Source organism: Stegodyphus dumicola, chromosome X1, assembly GCF_044657685.1.
Source record: "Stegodyphus dumicola isolate Sdum_Otavi_A_Nest chromosome X1, ASM4465768v1".
NCBI lineage: Eukaryota > Metazoa > Arthropoda > Arachnida > Araneae > Eresidae > Stegodyphus > Stegodyphus dumicola.
This window is the reverse complement of record NC_140780.1, coordinates 100,918,026-100,932,912: the sequence shown is the minus strand read 5'-3', so window position 1 is coordinate 100,932,912 and position 14,887 is coordinate 100,918,026. Positions and strand designations below refer to the sequence as shown.

The 14,887-nt window shown below is 32.8% G+C and overlaps 1 protein-coding gene across 1 annotated transcript in view; it reads left to right on the top strand.

The window, feature by feature from the left end:
- LOC118186226 (uncharacterized) overlaps window positions 1-14,634 on the top strand; it is a 167,855-nt gene extending 153,221 nt beyond the window's left edge. The window contains exon 5 of the mRNA XM_035356303.2: window positions 13,369-14,634. Coding sequence (XP_035212194.1) covers window positions 13,369-13,519 — 151 coding nt within the window. The 3' untranslated portion in view covers window positions 13,520-14,634. The remainder of the gene's footprint in view (window positions 1-13,368) is intronic.
- The last annotated feature ends 253 nt before the right edge of the window (window positions 14,635-14,887 follow it).

Here is a 14,887-nt window from a genome sequence, read left to right as displayed (position 1 = left end):
GGATGCAAATCTTGAGGAGATCTAGCGTTAATGTATAAAAAATTCAATGGTCTAAAGTTACTCGAATGAGTTGAATACCTATTATGTTAAAAGGTGAAGTTCATTATAGTAAAGAGAGTTTGACCGGCGTTGAAATGTTAACCAAAGATAGTAAAATGTGACATGATATGCAATTTCAGGGTAAAAATGTTTAACTTCTCAGAAGATTAAATTTTACGAATACCTAAATAACTATATTATATGATATTAAATTAAATTAAATGGTAGACTCATTTTTTGGAAAAACGATTTTTCATATTTTTTAGAAACTGAATATTGCTGTCTTAAATTCCTCTTAATATTCTGGTAGTTGTACAAGATTTAAGTTTTACATGAGATATCAAGGAAGCATTGTTTTAGATGCCGGTGTAGAAGAAACAGTTCTTAATGGTAAAACAAAATTCAGTCGTCTCTCCCATGAAAGGACCACATGTAATTAGTGTGATCATGCAAACATTTCCTGTTTTAAAACCTCATTCATTTGAAATAGCACTTTATTTGGTTTATGTGAAAGCCTTTTGCTCCAGTCTTAATCACTTATCAGTTACGGCAGTTCAGATATCATTTCGATACCGAATATTACTCCAAGTAGAAATTCTCCGAAGCCCACCATCAGTTCAATAGCTCAGTTATATAATATGTGTTCTTGCGGAGATGAGGTAATTTCCAGTTTAATGAACAAAACAGAAATAAGACTCTTTATAATATTTAATGTTATGTATACAAGTACATTTCTCGAGACATATCCGACTTATTTCCTCTTATACTGAAGAAGAAAAATTTTAAAAAGGAGATGTTTGAATTTTCAACCCACATAAAGAGAATCTTTCTTGAAACGTGATTTAACTTTTTACCTTCAAATAAACCTAAAATGTAACTTATATTTTTATCTTAAAATCATATTTATACAAGTTTAAATTAATTCCGAGGAAAAAATTCAAACTGAGAAATATTATCTATATGTTGTAGAGACATTAGGTAATTTTTGGAAGCAGAAGAGATGAAAAATTAGCAACGCCTTCGCTGGGACATCTGAAGTACCGGCTCAGTGTGTTGACCACTACACTACGAAGGCCCGCTAGGAAGGTGGGAGAAATACCTTATATACTCCCCCTTTTTAAGGGCGACTGGGGTTTTTAGGGAACCCAATCGCCAAATCCTGGGTGCGGTGAATCATCCTCCAACACCCTTTTAGCTAGGGCGCCACTGTAGAGACATTAGGAATTTTTGGGAAGCAGGAAAGATGAAAAGTTAGCAGCCACCTTTGCCGGGAATCGAACCACGGACCTCTGGATATCGGCCCAGCGTGCAGAACCAACCATGAAAGCACGCTAAGAAGGCGGGAGAGATATCTTATAATGTGTTCACGATGTTTAAAAGTAAAAGAAATAGTCATATACCGTGAAAAGCTTGGCAATCCTTTTATGTGTTACACATGTGGACTTAAGTGGACTAAATTGAAGACCAGAAGATTAATTTTCTTCGAATAATGAAGTATCTATATGCGTTCCATATTTGAGAACACGTGAAGAAACAAGGTAGACGATCTCCAAAAATAAATAACCAAAGAATTTAATAAATGGATTTCATTCCAAATGTCATATTAAGTAATTGTTTTTATTTAAGAACTTTGTGCCCATTTAAAATTTTTTGGCTTATCATTGCCGAATGACCAAGGCTGTGCAACACTGACAGTTCTCTCTGTGTTCTTTCTGCGACTGAACAATCCGACTTCAAGTGTTTCGTGGCTTTCTGCATATGTAACGAAAATAAAAGTCAGCGTTTCTTCGAAAATCATCCTTGAATGTCTCCTTTAAGTAGTATTAAAAGTATTTCAAAAGTGTAAAATTTCTAAACAGAATTAAAAAAAACCCTTTCTCTTTGAGGTTGAAATGTATTGCTAATGATGACGCTTAGAAATTAAATTTTCTGATTCATGTATAGTGGCACTTTGAAACTTGCAGGATGAAATATACGGTGAGATCATCTTACGTCCTTTGACAATAAATTTTTAAGTTTATGAAAAGTATAAAATACCAATGTCCTCACTATAATTTAGAATGCCCTTATTGAACACAATTTCTATGGAATCACGCATGAGTATTGAAACGCGGCGGATGCTATCTTCAAACTAAATGGATCATTCAACCATTAATAATATATATGTGTCACTACGAAAGTAGTTTTATGGGTTCATTCTGTACGAAGTTCAAAAAAGTATGTCCCCAACAATGACTAAAAAGTCCAAGTTGGCGAAACATTTTATGTTTCGAGAGACGATCGATAATGCCTTGAAATATGGGAGGGATAAGACTCTCGTAAGTTTTGAACTCAGCACTTCTCCATAAATAATCGGCTTTCGGCATTTTTTACCCCAAAGTAGTCAAAGCGGCATATATAGAAAATCAACCTGGATTAAGTCTGTTTTCATAAGTTCAGCTTGATGTCTCATAGCCGTTCATATTGGTACAGGTAGGGAAAGTGAAGGATAGGCATTCTCTGTGGTATGAAAATTACCTCTTTTCATTATAAGAAGAAATTCATTATTGTTATGTTTTTGCACCAATTTCGTAAATCTCATATCTACGTTTTATTCAGATTTCTAAATAAGAATTTGATTCTTATATAATATGACAATTCCTCATTTTTCAGATATCATCAGCCGTTTTATTTCATTTTATGCTATCCATTTTTAATTGTTATAATCTCGCATTAATTCTATTCTTAGCTGATCCATTATTTTGAATAAAGCTGTGTTCTTAGATTGTTTTTGTCTTCACTTTGATTTCCATAAAATGTGTCATGAATTGTATATCAGTCTAATATTTACTCCTGTTTAAGCTTGAGGAAAGAAAGAGACAAGGAAACGAATGTCATTTTATGACACTACATCTGACCTATTTTGACATTTCAAATATTACTCATTATATTATTTTAACACATTTCATATGACCTATTTTAACTTTGTGCCCATTTAAACTTTTCAGAGATATTAAAAATGAACTTTATGGGAAGTAGAATTTTTAGTACTTACTTCAATAAATTAATTTTTCATGTAGTTAATAACATGTGCTCAAAAAGAACGGTTTCTGAATTTACTTTGTTACATTTGGAATGCTTAAATTTGTTGGATTAATGACAGACAGATTGTAGAGTCATTTGGGATTTTGAAGCAGGATACGTGAAAATGTGCAGTGCCCTCGCCGGGTCTCGAAACCTTGACCTCTTGAATGCGCGTCAAGTATGCTTTCAATTACGCCACGAAGGCATGCGGAAAGAAGGAAGAAGATACCTTATAACCTTAAGATAGCTTTACTGTACCTGGCAATATGTTATTTAATATTTCTATTAAGGTTTCTTATAAAGAGATTTCTGCACTATGTTTTAAAAGGAACTTTCAACATTAGTTCCAAAATACATTTTCATGCATCAAATGTTTTAAACATCGCTTTTGTAAAGTGTATTTCGGTTTTAAATTCATTTTACGGTTTTAAGTTTTTAAAAGAGAATACAGTAAAAAAATGTAAGGCAATTAAAAAGTAAATGTTGAAAATGTTCACCTATTTTATAAGATTATCGGTCACGATCAATTATTCTTTAAATATCTTGAAATGTAGAGAATTAAACTCGTTTTAATGAAAACATATAAGATATCTATTTTATCTAAAAGTTAAAAATTCAGTCTTTATTATGTGTGTGCGCTCTTGCAGATTTTAAGGTAATTTCAAGGACACAATACAAATGCCAGAGAACAGCCCAGAGAAATACGGATGTAGCTGTTCTTTTAATGAAAGAAAGGGATAAAGGGAAATTCGAGATTCTAATGAAACAAAGGAATAAAGCACACATACCTTACTTTAAATTGTCTTTGGTTCTGAAATGGAAAAGCAAAGGGATTCACCGATATTTACAAACGAAAAAATGAGAAAAACACACGTAATCAATTCTTCGCCCCCCAAATTATTGTGCTAGACTTAATGCTTCCTCGCATTTATAGAACTCCCTTCGGAGTTTGTAACACTTTCGTTGGAAACTTAATGCTTTGAGCATAAGATGTGGGACCGCCGAAAATTGCAGAATATTTTATTCGGGTGGTACTAAAGGTTTTGTTAAGCATTTAAAGTGATATATAATGAATGATTTGTTTTGAGAGAGAAAAAGCTGTTATTTCAATTAAAAAAAGACTGCAAAAGGCCTGCTGTTTACTAAACTTGAAAATCTGTAAATGAGTTCAAGTTCTTAAATACAAATTCTTTAAAATGCTATTAATTTTACTTAGAGCTAGATTTTTTTTTCAAAGATTAGTTAATTTTCTCCAGTCTCCAAAACTTAGATATTATTTTATTTAATTTACCATATTAACTCGAAAATAAGAGGAACTTACATTTTAACAACATTTAAGAATGTCGAATATAAAAGCAAGCATTACTTGACCTGGATAAGCTATCAAGTGATTCTACAAGAAAAATAATTAGATGGTATAATGTGGTATTTTGGTGAAAATTAAATAAATACGCTTTCTTTTAACTTGAAAGTAAGAATCTGTTTTCTAAATGTTCGGCTCTGTACGTAAAGAAAAGCGATTCTCAAAAAGGCGTTTTAAAGAGAGAACTTAGCCTTTTTTCAGAATGCATATTCAGTATATATGCATTTTAAGCATACAAGATGGCCTGTAGATTGAAGGATCACAGTAAGTTACATTTATGGTGGCAAGAATTTGAAAAACAAGGATTTAAGCTGATGCTTACTATATAATCAGTTTGTTTAGATTTATAAAAATATTTTGCTTAAATAAGGAATAAATTAGCTAAAAGCTAAGCTGCCATGCAATTGCTGGCAAATTTACGGATAAGCTTACTAAATACATTCAATAGGTCACTTAAAAATTTAGCAAAAGTACTGCTTTACCTTAAGACTACCATTAATCCCTAACGCGAACATTTATCTTAATATGTACTCCCCAAATGTTTCTCAAATAGTTTGATTTAAACATTATATTTCTAATTGGTATGGAAAAGTGACATAAATTAGCAAATTTGTTGTCGAATATTTTCTCATATTTTCCATGTAAATATAAAGAATTAATTAATTACTGAGTAAATTACTGAGTAATGGATATTTACTTACTCTAGGATGACCATATAACACAATTATATTCAAATTTTACTGATCCCCTCTGCTCAGTAGAACTATAATAAAATAATTCTTTTCGTTTTTTTAAGAAATTGAAATATCATGTCTAGAGCAATATTTATGAAAATAAAACTTGTAATTAAATTTTTTGAACACTAAAACGTGTCCACTAAAATCCTTACGCGGCCATTATTTTGCAACCGTTGGTAACAGACACATTTTCACTTCCGAAAATGTTTCAAATGAGAGAATATTTATGTTTTAGCATTTTAAAATTTAAAAAAATTATTAAAAATATTGCTGATGCTAACTATTCTACAGCCACTCGTGGTCTATTCCTTTTTGTTTAAGAATTTAATTTCATTAACTTATTCCATAATCCTGAAATATTAAAATTTACCTACAGATGTATTGGCGACATTATTGCCATTAACAGTAAACAGAAAAGAAAGACATTTATCCCAAACTAAATAAACTTAATAAAATTAAAATAAATAAAATTAGCACTAAAGAAGCAGAAACTTATCTATAATCTTAACAAAATAAAATTATTTTTCAAAAGCAGACTTTTCAACTTCAAAACCCTAAAAAAAATTAATTGACAGTAAAATATTTCTCGAAAATTCGTAACCAACATAAATAAATCATAAGAATTAAAAATATCTGTAGTGAAAAAGAGGAATTTGTAAATTATTCAAATTATTAATTAAAGTACTTAAACTAATAAGATTCTACATATTATTTTTGAAACGCAGCTAGCTAAATTATGCATTCCAATTTAAATTACGCTGTTAACCTGCTGATGCTCATGAAAAGCTAAACCTAAACTTAATAAACGGCACAGACTTGATTTCTAATCACAGTTGAACTGGACATTTTTTCACCAAAATTTAACATTTCCTAGTAATTCTAAATAAAATGTTTACTATTTTCTAACTATTCGTTTAGTAATTTAAAAGGGCGTATTTCATTTTCAATGCTCATGAAAGCCGGCGAGAGGTAATTCTGTAATCTATATCAACACAACTCAAATTATTTCGTCTTTCAAACTGTTTTATCTTCATATATGAAAACTACTTCAGCATGTTCCCACATCAAATTAATAAGATTCGTTTGGGAAAAGTGTTCTAGAATAAGTTCTGCAAGAATTAAGGAAAAAAATAATTCAACCCAACGTTTTATAACTACAGTAGTTTTAATTATGTTTATTTATTAGTATTTATCATTAAAGCTGCATTCAAAATGTTTCACATGTTTAGTAGCCACAAAATATTTTCTTCAGATTTTACATATGCTAGGGATTGATTAATTTTTTGAAATTTTTTCATGCATTTTGAGTGCCAATGTTAATTTATAATTCTTTTCTTAATTTGTATGTATAATTTGTGCTCTTTTAAACTTAATTTAAAGAATTTTGAATTTAATTTAGAGTTTTTTATTTGTACCAGTAATCATGTTTATATATTGTTTGTTCTCAATATGTCATTTAGGTTTCTTATCTGTTGATTGCTTTATGATACTGACAAAATTCGTCGCACTGCATTTTATACTTTGGATTCACTTTCGTGTTTAATTGTCTTAATTTTATTTTAATTTGGACAAGGTGATTTTTCGATTTCAGTGTGTAGGGTCTGGACTCACACGCATATATTGATTTTATTAATATTTTTCCTGATTTAAGATTAATTTTATATATTTGTGGATATGCCAGTTCAGAAATTAGCTTTTCCTTTTACATTTCTTGGTACACCAACTTCCTAACGAAGATATGCCGGGTCATGTAAAATCCATTAGCCTTTATTTTTTTGCAATTCCTTGCGTATAAATTAATTTTGGTACAAATTTTGTTTTTTCATTGCTTTGGTTTGTCTGGAGACTTTGGAATAGCTCCCATTTCGTTGTTGTTTGTTTTTTTACAATAGTATTGGAATTAGCAATTTTGCTATAGTTGCGTCAAATCATTATTCAAAATTGAATATTATATTTGAATTTTCTTAGATTATGTTTTGATTTTAATATGTATATATGTAAGACACAAAATATGAAACTCAAAATTATATCTTAAATTAGCAACAATTCTTAAAGTCTTAATTTTAATTTAGGTAGATTCCTTCTCTGTTATAAACATAGCGATAGCTTAATAACTTTTCCTGAACTGCATCATTTAATACACATCACATGACTTTTACTTACTAACCATGATGACGTAGCTAACCATGATGACGTAACTAACCATGATGACGTAACTAACTTTTACTAACCATGATGACGTAGCTAATTCAGAACTTAAAATTTCCAGAAGAGAAACGTTTCTCTTAATAAGATTCCATATCGGAAGCACTACGCTAATCTAAGCACTTACGCTTTGCAGTTCGGCCTAGCTGGGTTGATACTTGGTGCTTCTCTACTGTAAAGCTATGAAAAATGTAAATATATCATTCTGTATATTTTTTGTGTATGATGGAATGTTTTAGTGCAGTTCATAAAGACAGCTACTTTATACGAAAGACAGAAGGTGTTTGTAAGTAGCTTCTAGAGCACGAACTACTCCTTAACCAGTGATGAATTAATACATCTTCAACCACTGATAAATTAATACATTAATGCTCCTTACCACTGATGAATTAATACATCAGTTAATACGAAATTGATAGATATGTTTGTATTTAGAGAAAGCAGTGAGGTAAGAAAATTAGGAATGTAATAATAACAATAAAAACTATAAATTCAGTAAATTGCAAATGGTGTCAAAATGAAAGTTATAAAATGGAAACTTGTGTGTTATAAAATTTTAAAGTTTTTCTGATTATTCAAAATAAGTAATGAATGCATGAAATTTGATATTTGTGATACTTTGTAAAAGATTTGAAAAGTCCTTACCGAACAAATATGATTACGTGGACTCTAAAGTACTAAGAATTTTGGATAGAAAATTTTAATAGTGCTCTAAAACAGTATCACAGTTTACATTTTGCAAGGACAAAACTATGCGTTTTTTCAAAATTACATTTTCCTTGATTTGCTAACGCTTTAATGAATTTTTTCTAAATAGGCTTTTCTGTTGCCAAGCCTTTTTCTCTTTGATAAGAGCGGGGCGGATATGTAAGACATGAAATATTAAATTTAAAATTTTAACTTAAATAAGCAATGATTCATTAATTCTTCATTTTAATTTGGTATTTATCCTTTCTTTTCTGAACATAACAATTGCTTAATAACTTTTTCTGGACTGCGTTATTTCTATATTAATCCACATTATATGACTTTTCTATAAGGATGATGATGTAGCTGCTTCGGAAATTAAACTCTAAATTTTCAGAATGGAAACCTTTCTCTTAATAAACTTCCATATCAGATAACTGCGCACTTGGCTTTCTGCAGCTAGACTGCTGCTTGTTGATTCTCTTCTGACTGCGAGGCTATCAAGAATGTTAACGTTTTGAAATGAGGATGATTAGAGTGCCAAATAAATTGTAGCCACGAATGTCAGTTGAAATAAAAATGGATATTTAACCTGCCTTAAAGGTCAAGTTTGCTGTTCATTATAGATCAACATACGTTTCCAGTTTGCCATACAGTTTCCTACATCATTATATATATGTAGATATAAGGTGCAACAACTGGGTGTAACAATGATCACAACTTTAAGGGGTGGTAGAACATGGAAAAGTAACAATTTTTATAGCACATTACCGAGTGTAATGCGAAATGTAAACGCAGAAATACTGTAAGTATGAAGTATAAGGTACTTCTCCCACTTTCTTAGCATGCCTTCGTGGTGTAGTGGTCATCACCATCGGCGCGAATTCGAGAGGTCCGTAGTTCGAGTCTCGGCGAGGGCATTGCTCATTTTTGATGTCTCCCGCTTCACAAAATAGTCTAATAAATCTAGAGTGGCGCCCGAACTAAAAAAGTTGGTGGATGATGATTCTCCACCACCAGAATTTGGCGATTGGATCCCTTAATCCCCAGTCGCCCTTTAAAAAGGAGGAGTATATGGTATTTCTCCGACCTTCTTAGCAGTCCTTCGTAGTGTAGTGGTCAGCACACTCTGCGCGAATTCGAGTTCCGGCGAGGGAACTGCTAAATTTTCATGTCTCCTGCTTCCAAAATACCTAATGTCTCTATAGAAGAACATAAAAAACGGAAAGTCGTTTCCTTCACGAATGTTTATTATGAAATAGTGTTTGATATTTGCAAGAATTTTTCAAATAAACGTCAAGTACCTGTGCATGCATCATAGGAACAACGGATCTCGTTTACGAGATGCAAATGGACTCTCCTGAACATCTGGTTTCCAGAATTTGTGTCGCTGCTGCAAAAATACGTAACATGTCGGAAATCATTTAAAGTGTGAGTCAACCACTTCATCGTAGTGTTTTATTTTTGATGCATGTATTGCAGTTGGTGGTTGTTCATTTGAACGATTTTCGAAACTATGAAACATTATTACTTGTAAATACCTGTGACTGAACCATCGCTCTCCATATTCTTCCTTCTCATTTCATATTTCATCAAACATTGTATTACATAATTGTTGCTTTTGCCAGGTTACATCAGCTCTTTAAGTAGTAACACCCTGTATATACAGACTCATAGATAAATGTGCCATTAAATAAAGGTTTCTGCTTCTTCGTCTGTGATACATGAATTTTAAAAGTAATGCAAGTTTACAAGTTATAAAGTCTAGAAGTAATTTAGATTGTATGAGTTTTAATTAACATTCGTATGAAGGGAAAAAAAAAAAAAAAAAAAAAAAAAATTCTGAGAAGAGTTCTAAGCATGTTTTTGTTTCAGTTGCTCATTAAATAAACAAAAATTTAAGCGTGCCTAGTTATTTGGAGAATATAGTGAGGAAAAAGCTATTTTAATAAATTTCGTTAAACTCGCAGCTAACTATTGTATTATCCCTTTTTTTTAATTATGGAACGACAGGTCTAAATGTTAAAATATTTTTCGTCAACACGCAGAGCATCAGAAATATTAGTAAATTCTTAACTAAATATTTCAGTCTCGTTAATATAATCGCTGAAAAAAAATTAAAATGCATTAAATTAAACCTATGCAATGCAGGATATACTATGTACGAGGAATAGTGGCGACTTAAGAACTCAGATCAAAAGCTTGTTATCAAAATAGGAATATTAAAAAAGGTTTTTTTTTTATTTTATTAATTGTAATTTTAATTTGGGTAACTAAATTCGGTGTATTTCTTTCATTACCTCAAATAATAGATAAAAAAACACAATTTTTAAAAGTTGAAGAGTCATTAGGCTATTTTAAGCAGGAGATGTGAAAAATGAGCAATGCCCTCTCCGGGACTCGAACTGCGGACCTCTTGAATACGCACTGAGTGTGCTGACCATTACACCACGAATACATGCTAAGAAGGCGGGAGAAATACTTCCTTTTAAAGGGCGACTAAGGATTAGGGAACCCAGTCGCCAAATACTGGAGTTGAAGAATCATCAGCCACCACCTTTTTTAGTTCGGGCGCCACTGTAGAGACGTTACTTTATTTCGAAGCAGGAGATATGAAAAATGAGCAATGCTTTCGCCGGGACTTGAACTTCGGACCTCTCGAATACGCGCCAAGAGGCACCACGAAGGCAAAACATTACACCACGAAGGCAAAAAAATAGAAAACCGCAAATTATTTTGGATCTTCTCAGCTTTGTCGAAATCCTATTATTTTAAAATCCCGATTATTTAGAGTACATTACGTGGCATATGAGGTACGCGCGAGTAACACGTGCCTACAAAAGTATAGATAACATTACCTAGAAAAATAGCAATCTTAATTGAGATAGGCATATACCATTAAGAATGAGATTTAATAAGAAGTAATATAGATACATAATAATACATAATAATGGATTTAGAAAGAGTACCGTCTCAACACAGACACGGATGACGCAGTTTATATATCACGTTGAAGGCGCAAGACTGAAGTAGTTATACAGACGCACACAGACTGAAGTTGTTACTCCGAACTGCCGGGGAAAACTCGTCTCTTCCCGTCAGCCTGTACGATTACCAAACAGGTTTACTGTCTTCGCCAATTGGCGGTTTTTTCTAGAAGTTTTGAGTCTGTATCGCCTGTTTGGCGCTGCCGCTGCATACTCCCTCCGCAGTGTCAACGAAATGTGACATACTTATGCGGGGGTCGGATTAATTATCCTGAACGGGTGATACAAATGTCCGAAGGTTTTTTTTTCACACTCTTGGGAACAACTTGAGAAGAGTCCATGGTTATAAAAGCGGGTTTCAGTCTATCTATGGAGATCGTTTCCTTAATACCTTTTATTTCGAGATCAAACGTTTTATCTCGTCTTTCCAGCACTTTAAATGTTCCATCATAAGGAGCTTGGAGTGGCTTTCTAACTCCCTCGTGTCGAACAAACACTTGCGCGGACTCGTGAAGTCGTGGATGAATGAAACATGTTCGCTGGCCATGGCTAGAAGTCATGGTCGGGCGGACATTGGAAAAGTGGGATTTTAAATCCTCCACAAAGTGTTTGGGCGACGCTTCCGTAGGTGTCGAATTGAAAAATTCTCCTGGGAGACGAATCGTCTTTCCATAAACGAGTTCAGAAGTGGTTGCTCCTATGTCCTCCTTGAGAGCGAAGCGGAAACCCATCAGAAGCGTTGGAAGGGCCGCCACCCAGTTACTGGTATCATAAGCTTTTAAAGCAGCTTTCAACGGACAGTGAAATTATTTTATATGTCCATTCGCCTGGGGATGGTACGGAGACGTCTTGATCCTCTTGATTCCCAATAATTGGGAAAGAGCTCGAAATAAGCCGCTTTCAAACTGTCGCCCTTGGTCAGGAGTAATAACAGCCGGACAACTAAATCGAGTAATCCAGTCATCGTAGAAAGCCTATGCTACTGTGCATGCAGTTATGTCTGGTATGGGTACTGCTTCGGGCCATCTAGTAAACCTATCTATCATAGTTAGACAGTAGTAGTTATTTTGAGGAGGAGGCAGCGTACCAACGAGGTCAAGGTGGACGTGATCAAATCTCTGTGACTGGTCTGGAAACTTCATTAACGGGGTTCTAGTATGTCTGCTTGCTTTTGCTTTCTGGCACGAAATGTACTGCCGTGCCCATTTTGCGCAATCTTTACGGATGGAAGACCAAACAAACAGAGAACATATTAACTTTGTTGATACACGAATGCCGGGATGACACAAATTGTTTAATGTGGGAAAAACGTTCTCACGAAATGCCGGGGGAATGTAAGGGCGGGCGGTAACCTGTTGATAAATCACAATATATCGATAAGCTACAATTCGGTAAGGTAACTTTTCTGAGTTGTAGAACTTTTGAATTTTAAGTTAAATTTGTAATTCTGGATCAGTTTGTTGCATTTTAGCAATGGGTTAGGCATGCTTATCGCTTCTATGCGCGAAAGTGCGTCAGCAGCGATATTCTCCGAACCCTTTATATGGTGAATTGTGAGATAATGTCTAACTGCCTAGGCTGACGACGTGAACACTTATCCAAACGCTGTCGAAATGCATACTAAGCGGCTTGTGATCGGTGATTAAGGAAAAATTCCGTGCTTCCAACATATGCTTAAAATGCCTAATAGCAGCATAATCTGCCAATACCTCCCGATTATACGCACTATAGTTCCGTTCTGCTTTCGTGTTACAGGAAAACCGTTGACAGCCACCTGCACAGGTGTTAGAATGACTATAATTCTTCTGACTATAATTTTTCTTAATTCTATAAGTTTAGAAATATGATTATGAACTGCAATGGATTTTGAAAGATTTTTCTTATTTCCTAATACTTAGTACGTGTTACTTTTTAAGTAATCAGCCTTCACCCTAAAACTGGTTTGTTCCTTTAAAGAAATAGTAAGCTGGATAATAAAATTTATACAATAAAAATTATCAATTAAAACTCGAGTAGCCTTGTTTTGCTATTTTTACTTATTTTTGAGTTAAAATTATAAAGAAATGTTAAAATATATGTTTTTATGTGTTATTATAATTTATTAATCCTACTCTATTCAGAGAGAAAAATTTCAAATAATTTCATAAAAAGCATTCGGACACATTAGCTATTTAATGCATGTCGGATTTAATGAAATTTTTACAGGAACTGAAATTCTTTCTTTTTCTGTATGTTTTACTATTTCATCCTAATGTTATGTACAAAAGCTTCTGACTTTTACTTTCAGGTATGACAGCGAGTGCACAGAACGATATGGATGGATGTATATGTACTACAGAAGAATCGACGATCCTTTTCGGACTCCACAGTGGGGTTTTGTGGCTGCTCCTCATCATTGTGCATGCAAAATTACTCCCAAATACATTCCAGATTCATGACTCCTGAACATGTTGACTATTCATAAAATTCCATGGTCAAAATGTGGCACCCATTCCAAGAACTGATTGATGGGGTTTGGAAAGCGTCCACTTAGCATGGTTTTCTTTGCACGTAGCAAAATAGTTCTTGGTCATGTGACAGAGTGTAGATCACCACTTTTCTCCAGTTTTTGCTCTCTTTTTCTATAGTTTATGGAAGTTGAACTTTATGAAGTGAAAAATATCAGATTAACTCATGAATGTTAAACTATTATACATGAGAAGATCCAAAATTGAAAGCACCAGCACTTTTTGTTTCTTGGAATTTTTGTGCTGTTTTTGTGAAGTATGTCTTCAGAGCTCAAAGCTACTCATAATCAAGCAAAATAAGTAGAATTTTAAAGTTCTAAACCATAGTTTGTAACATCTAGCCTTTTATTGTACCTTCTTAGTAAGTTACTTCTCTTTCACTCTGTCTAAAATTTCACTATTTCAAAAATATTATTGCCGATATAGAAATTACTAAATAAACATTAAGCAAAAGAAAATAGTAACTAACATTTTATTTATTACCCATTTCTATCTGTCGTACAAAACCAAAAGACAGTTACAACTTCTGAAGAGATGGGATCAATTATCTCACAAGAACGTGGTATTTGTAAGTTCAGGAACAGCAAATATATATATCCACATAAATAATTTTTCTCAGTATCTGCTTTCCTAAAGATAAATTAATTAGCTTAATTTTCAACACAATTTAGCCTTTAAAAGATTAATGAAAATATCACTTTTTTCAAGAAATTTGATAGAGGCAAGCTGATTTTCTTCTGTAATTAAATATTCAGCATAGCAACCTGACAAGGTAACTAAGGTAGTCTCCCGAAGGTAGAAAAAATAATTGGTCAGTACGAGCAGTTAATTACACTGAACAGCAAAATTTAAAACAATCCTTTTTTAAACAGATTTCAAATAGCATTTTTTATCCTGATTTAAAGTACAGTTACTAAGTTTTCCTGAAAGGCATTGTTTTTGAATAGCAAACTTTTAATTCTTATGCAAAAAATGTGATTATTTTATTTGTAAAAGCGACTGTCATCTATGGTAATATACGTTAGAATAAAATTTCAAACAACGTTTTTTGATATTTATCTTCTAGAACATCTATTTTTAGAGTCCAATAATGTTCAATTACAACTTTGGAGTTCCATTTCCTTTTGCAACTTTTTGCACATATGTCTTACTCGAAGCGTGCTCTGTGCTAGTTATTTCTAGTCTCTAAATTAGATGGGAAAAATAAAGATTGGGGGGGGGGTCCAGAAAATGAATATTAAACGACACGTTACACCTGAATGCTTTAATGATTTTTAGAAACTTATTTAGTTCTGTGTT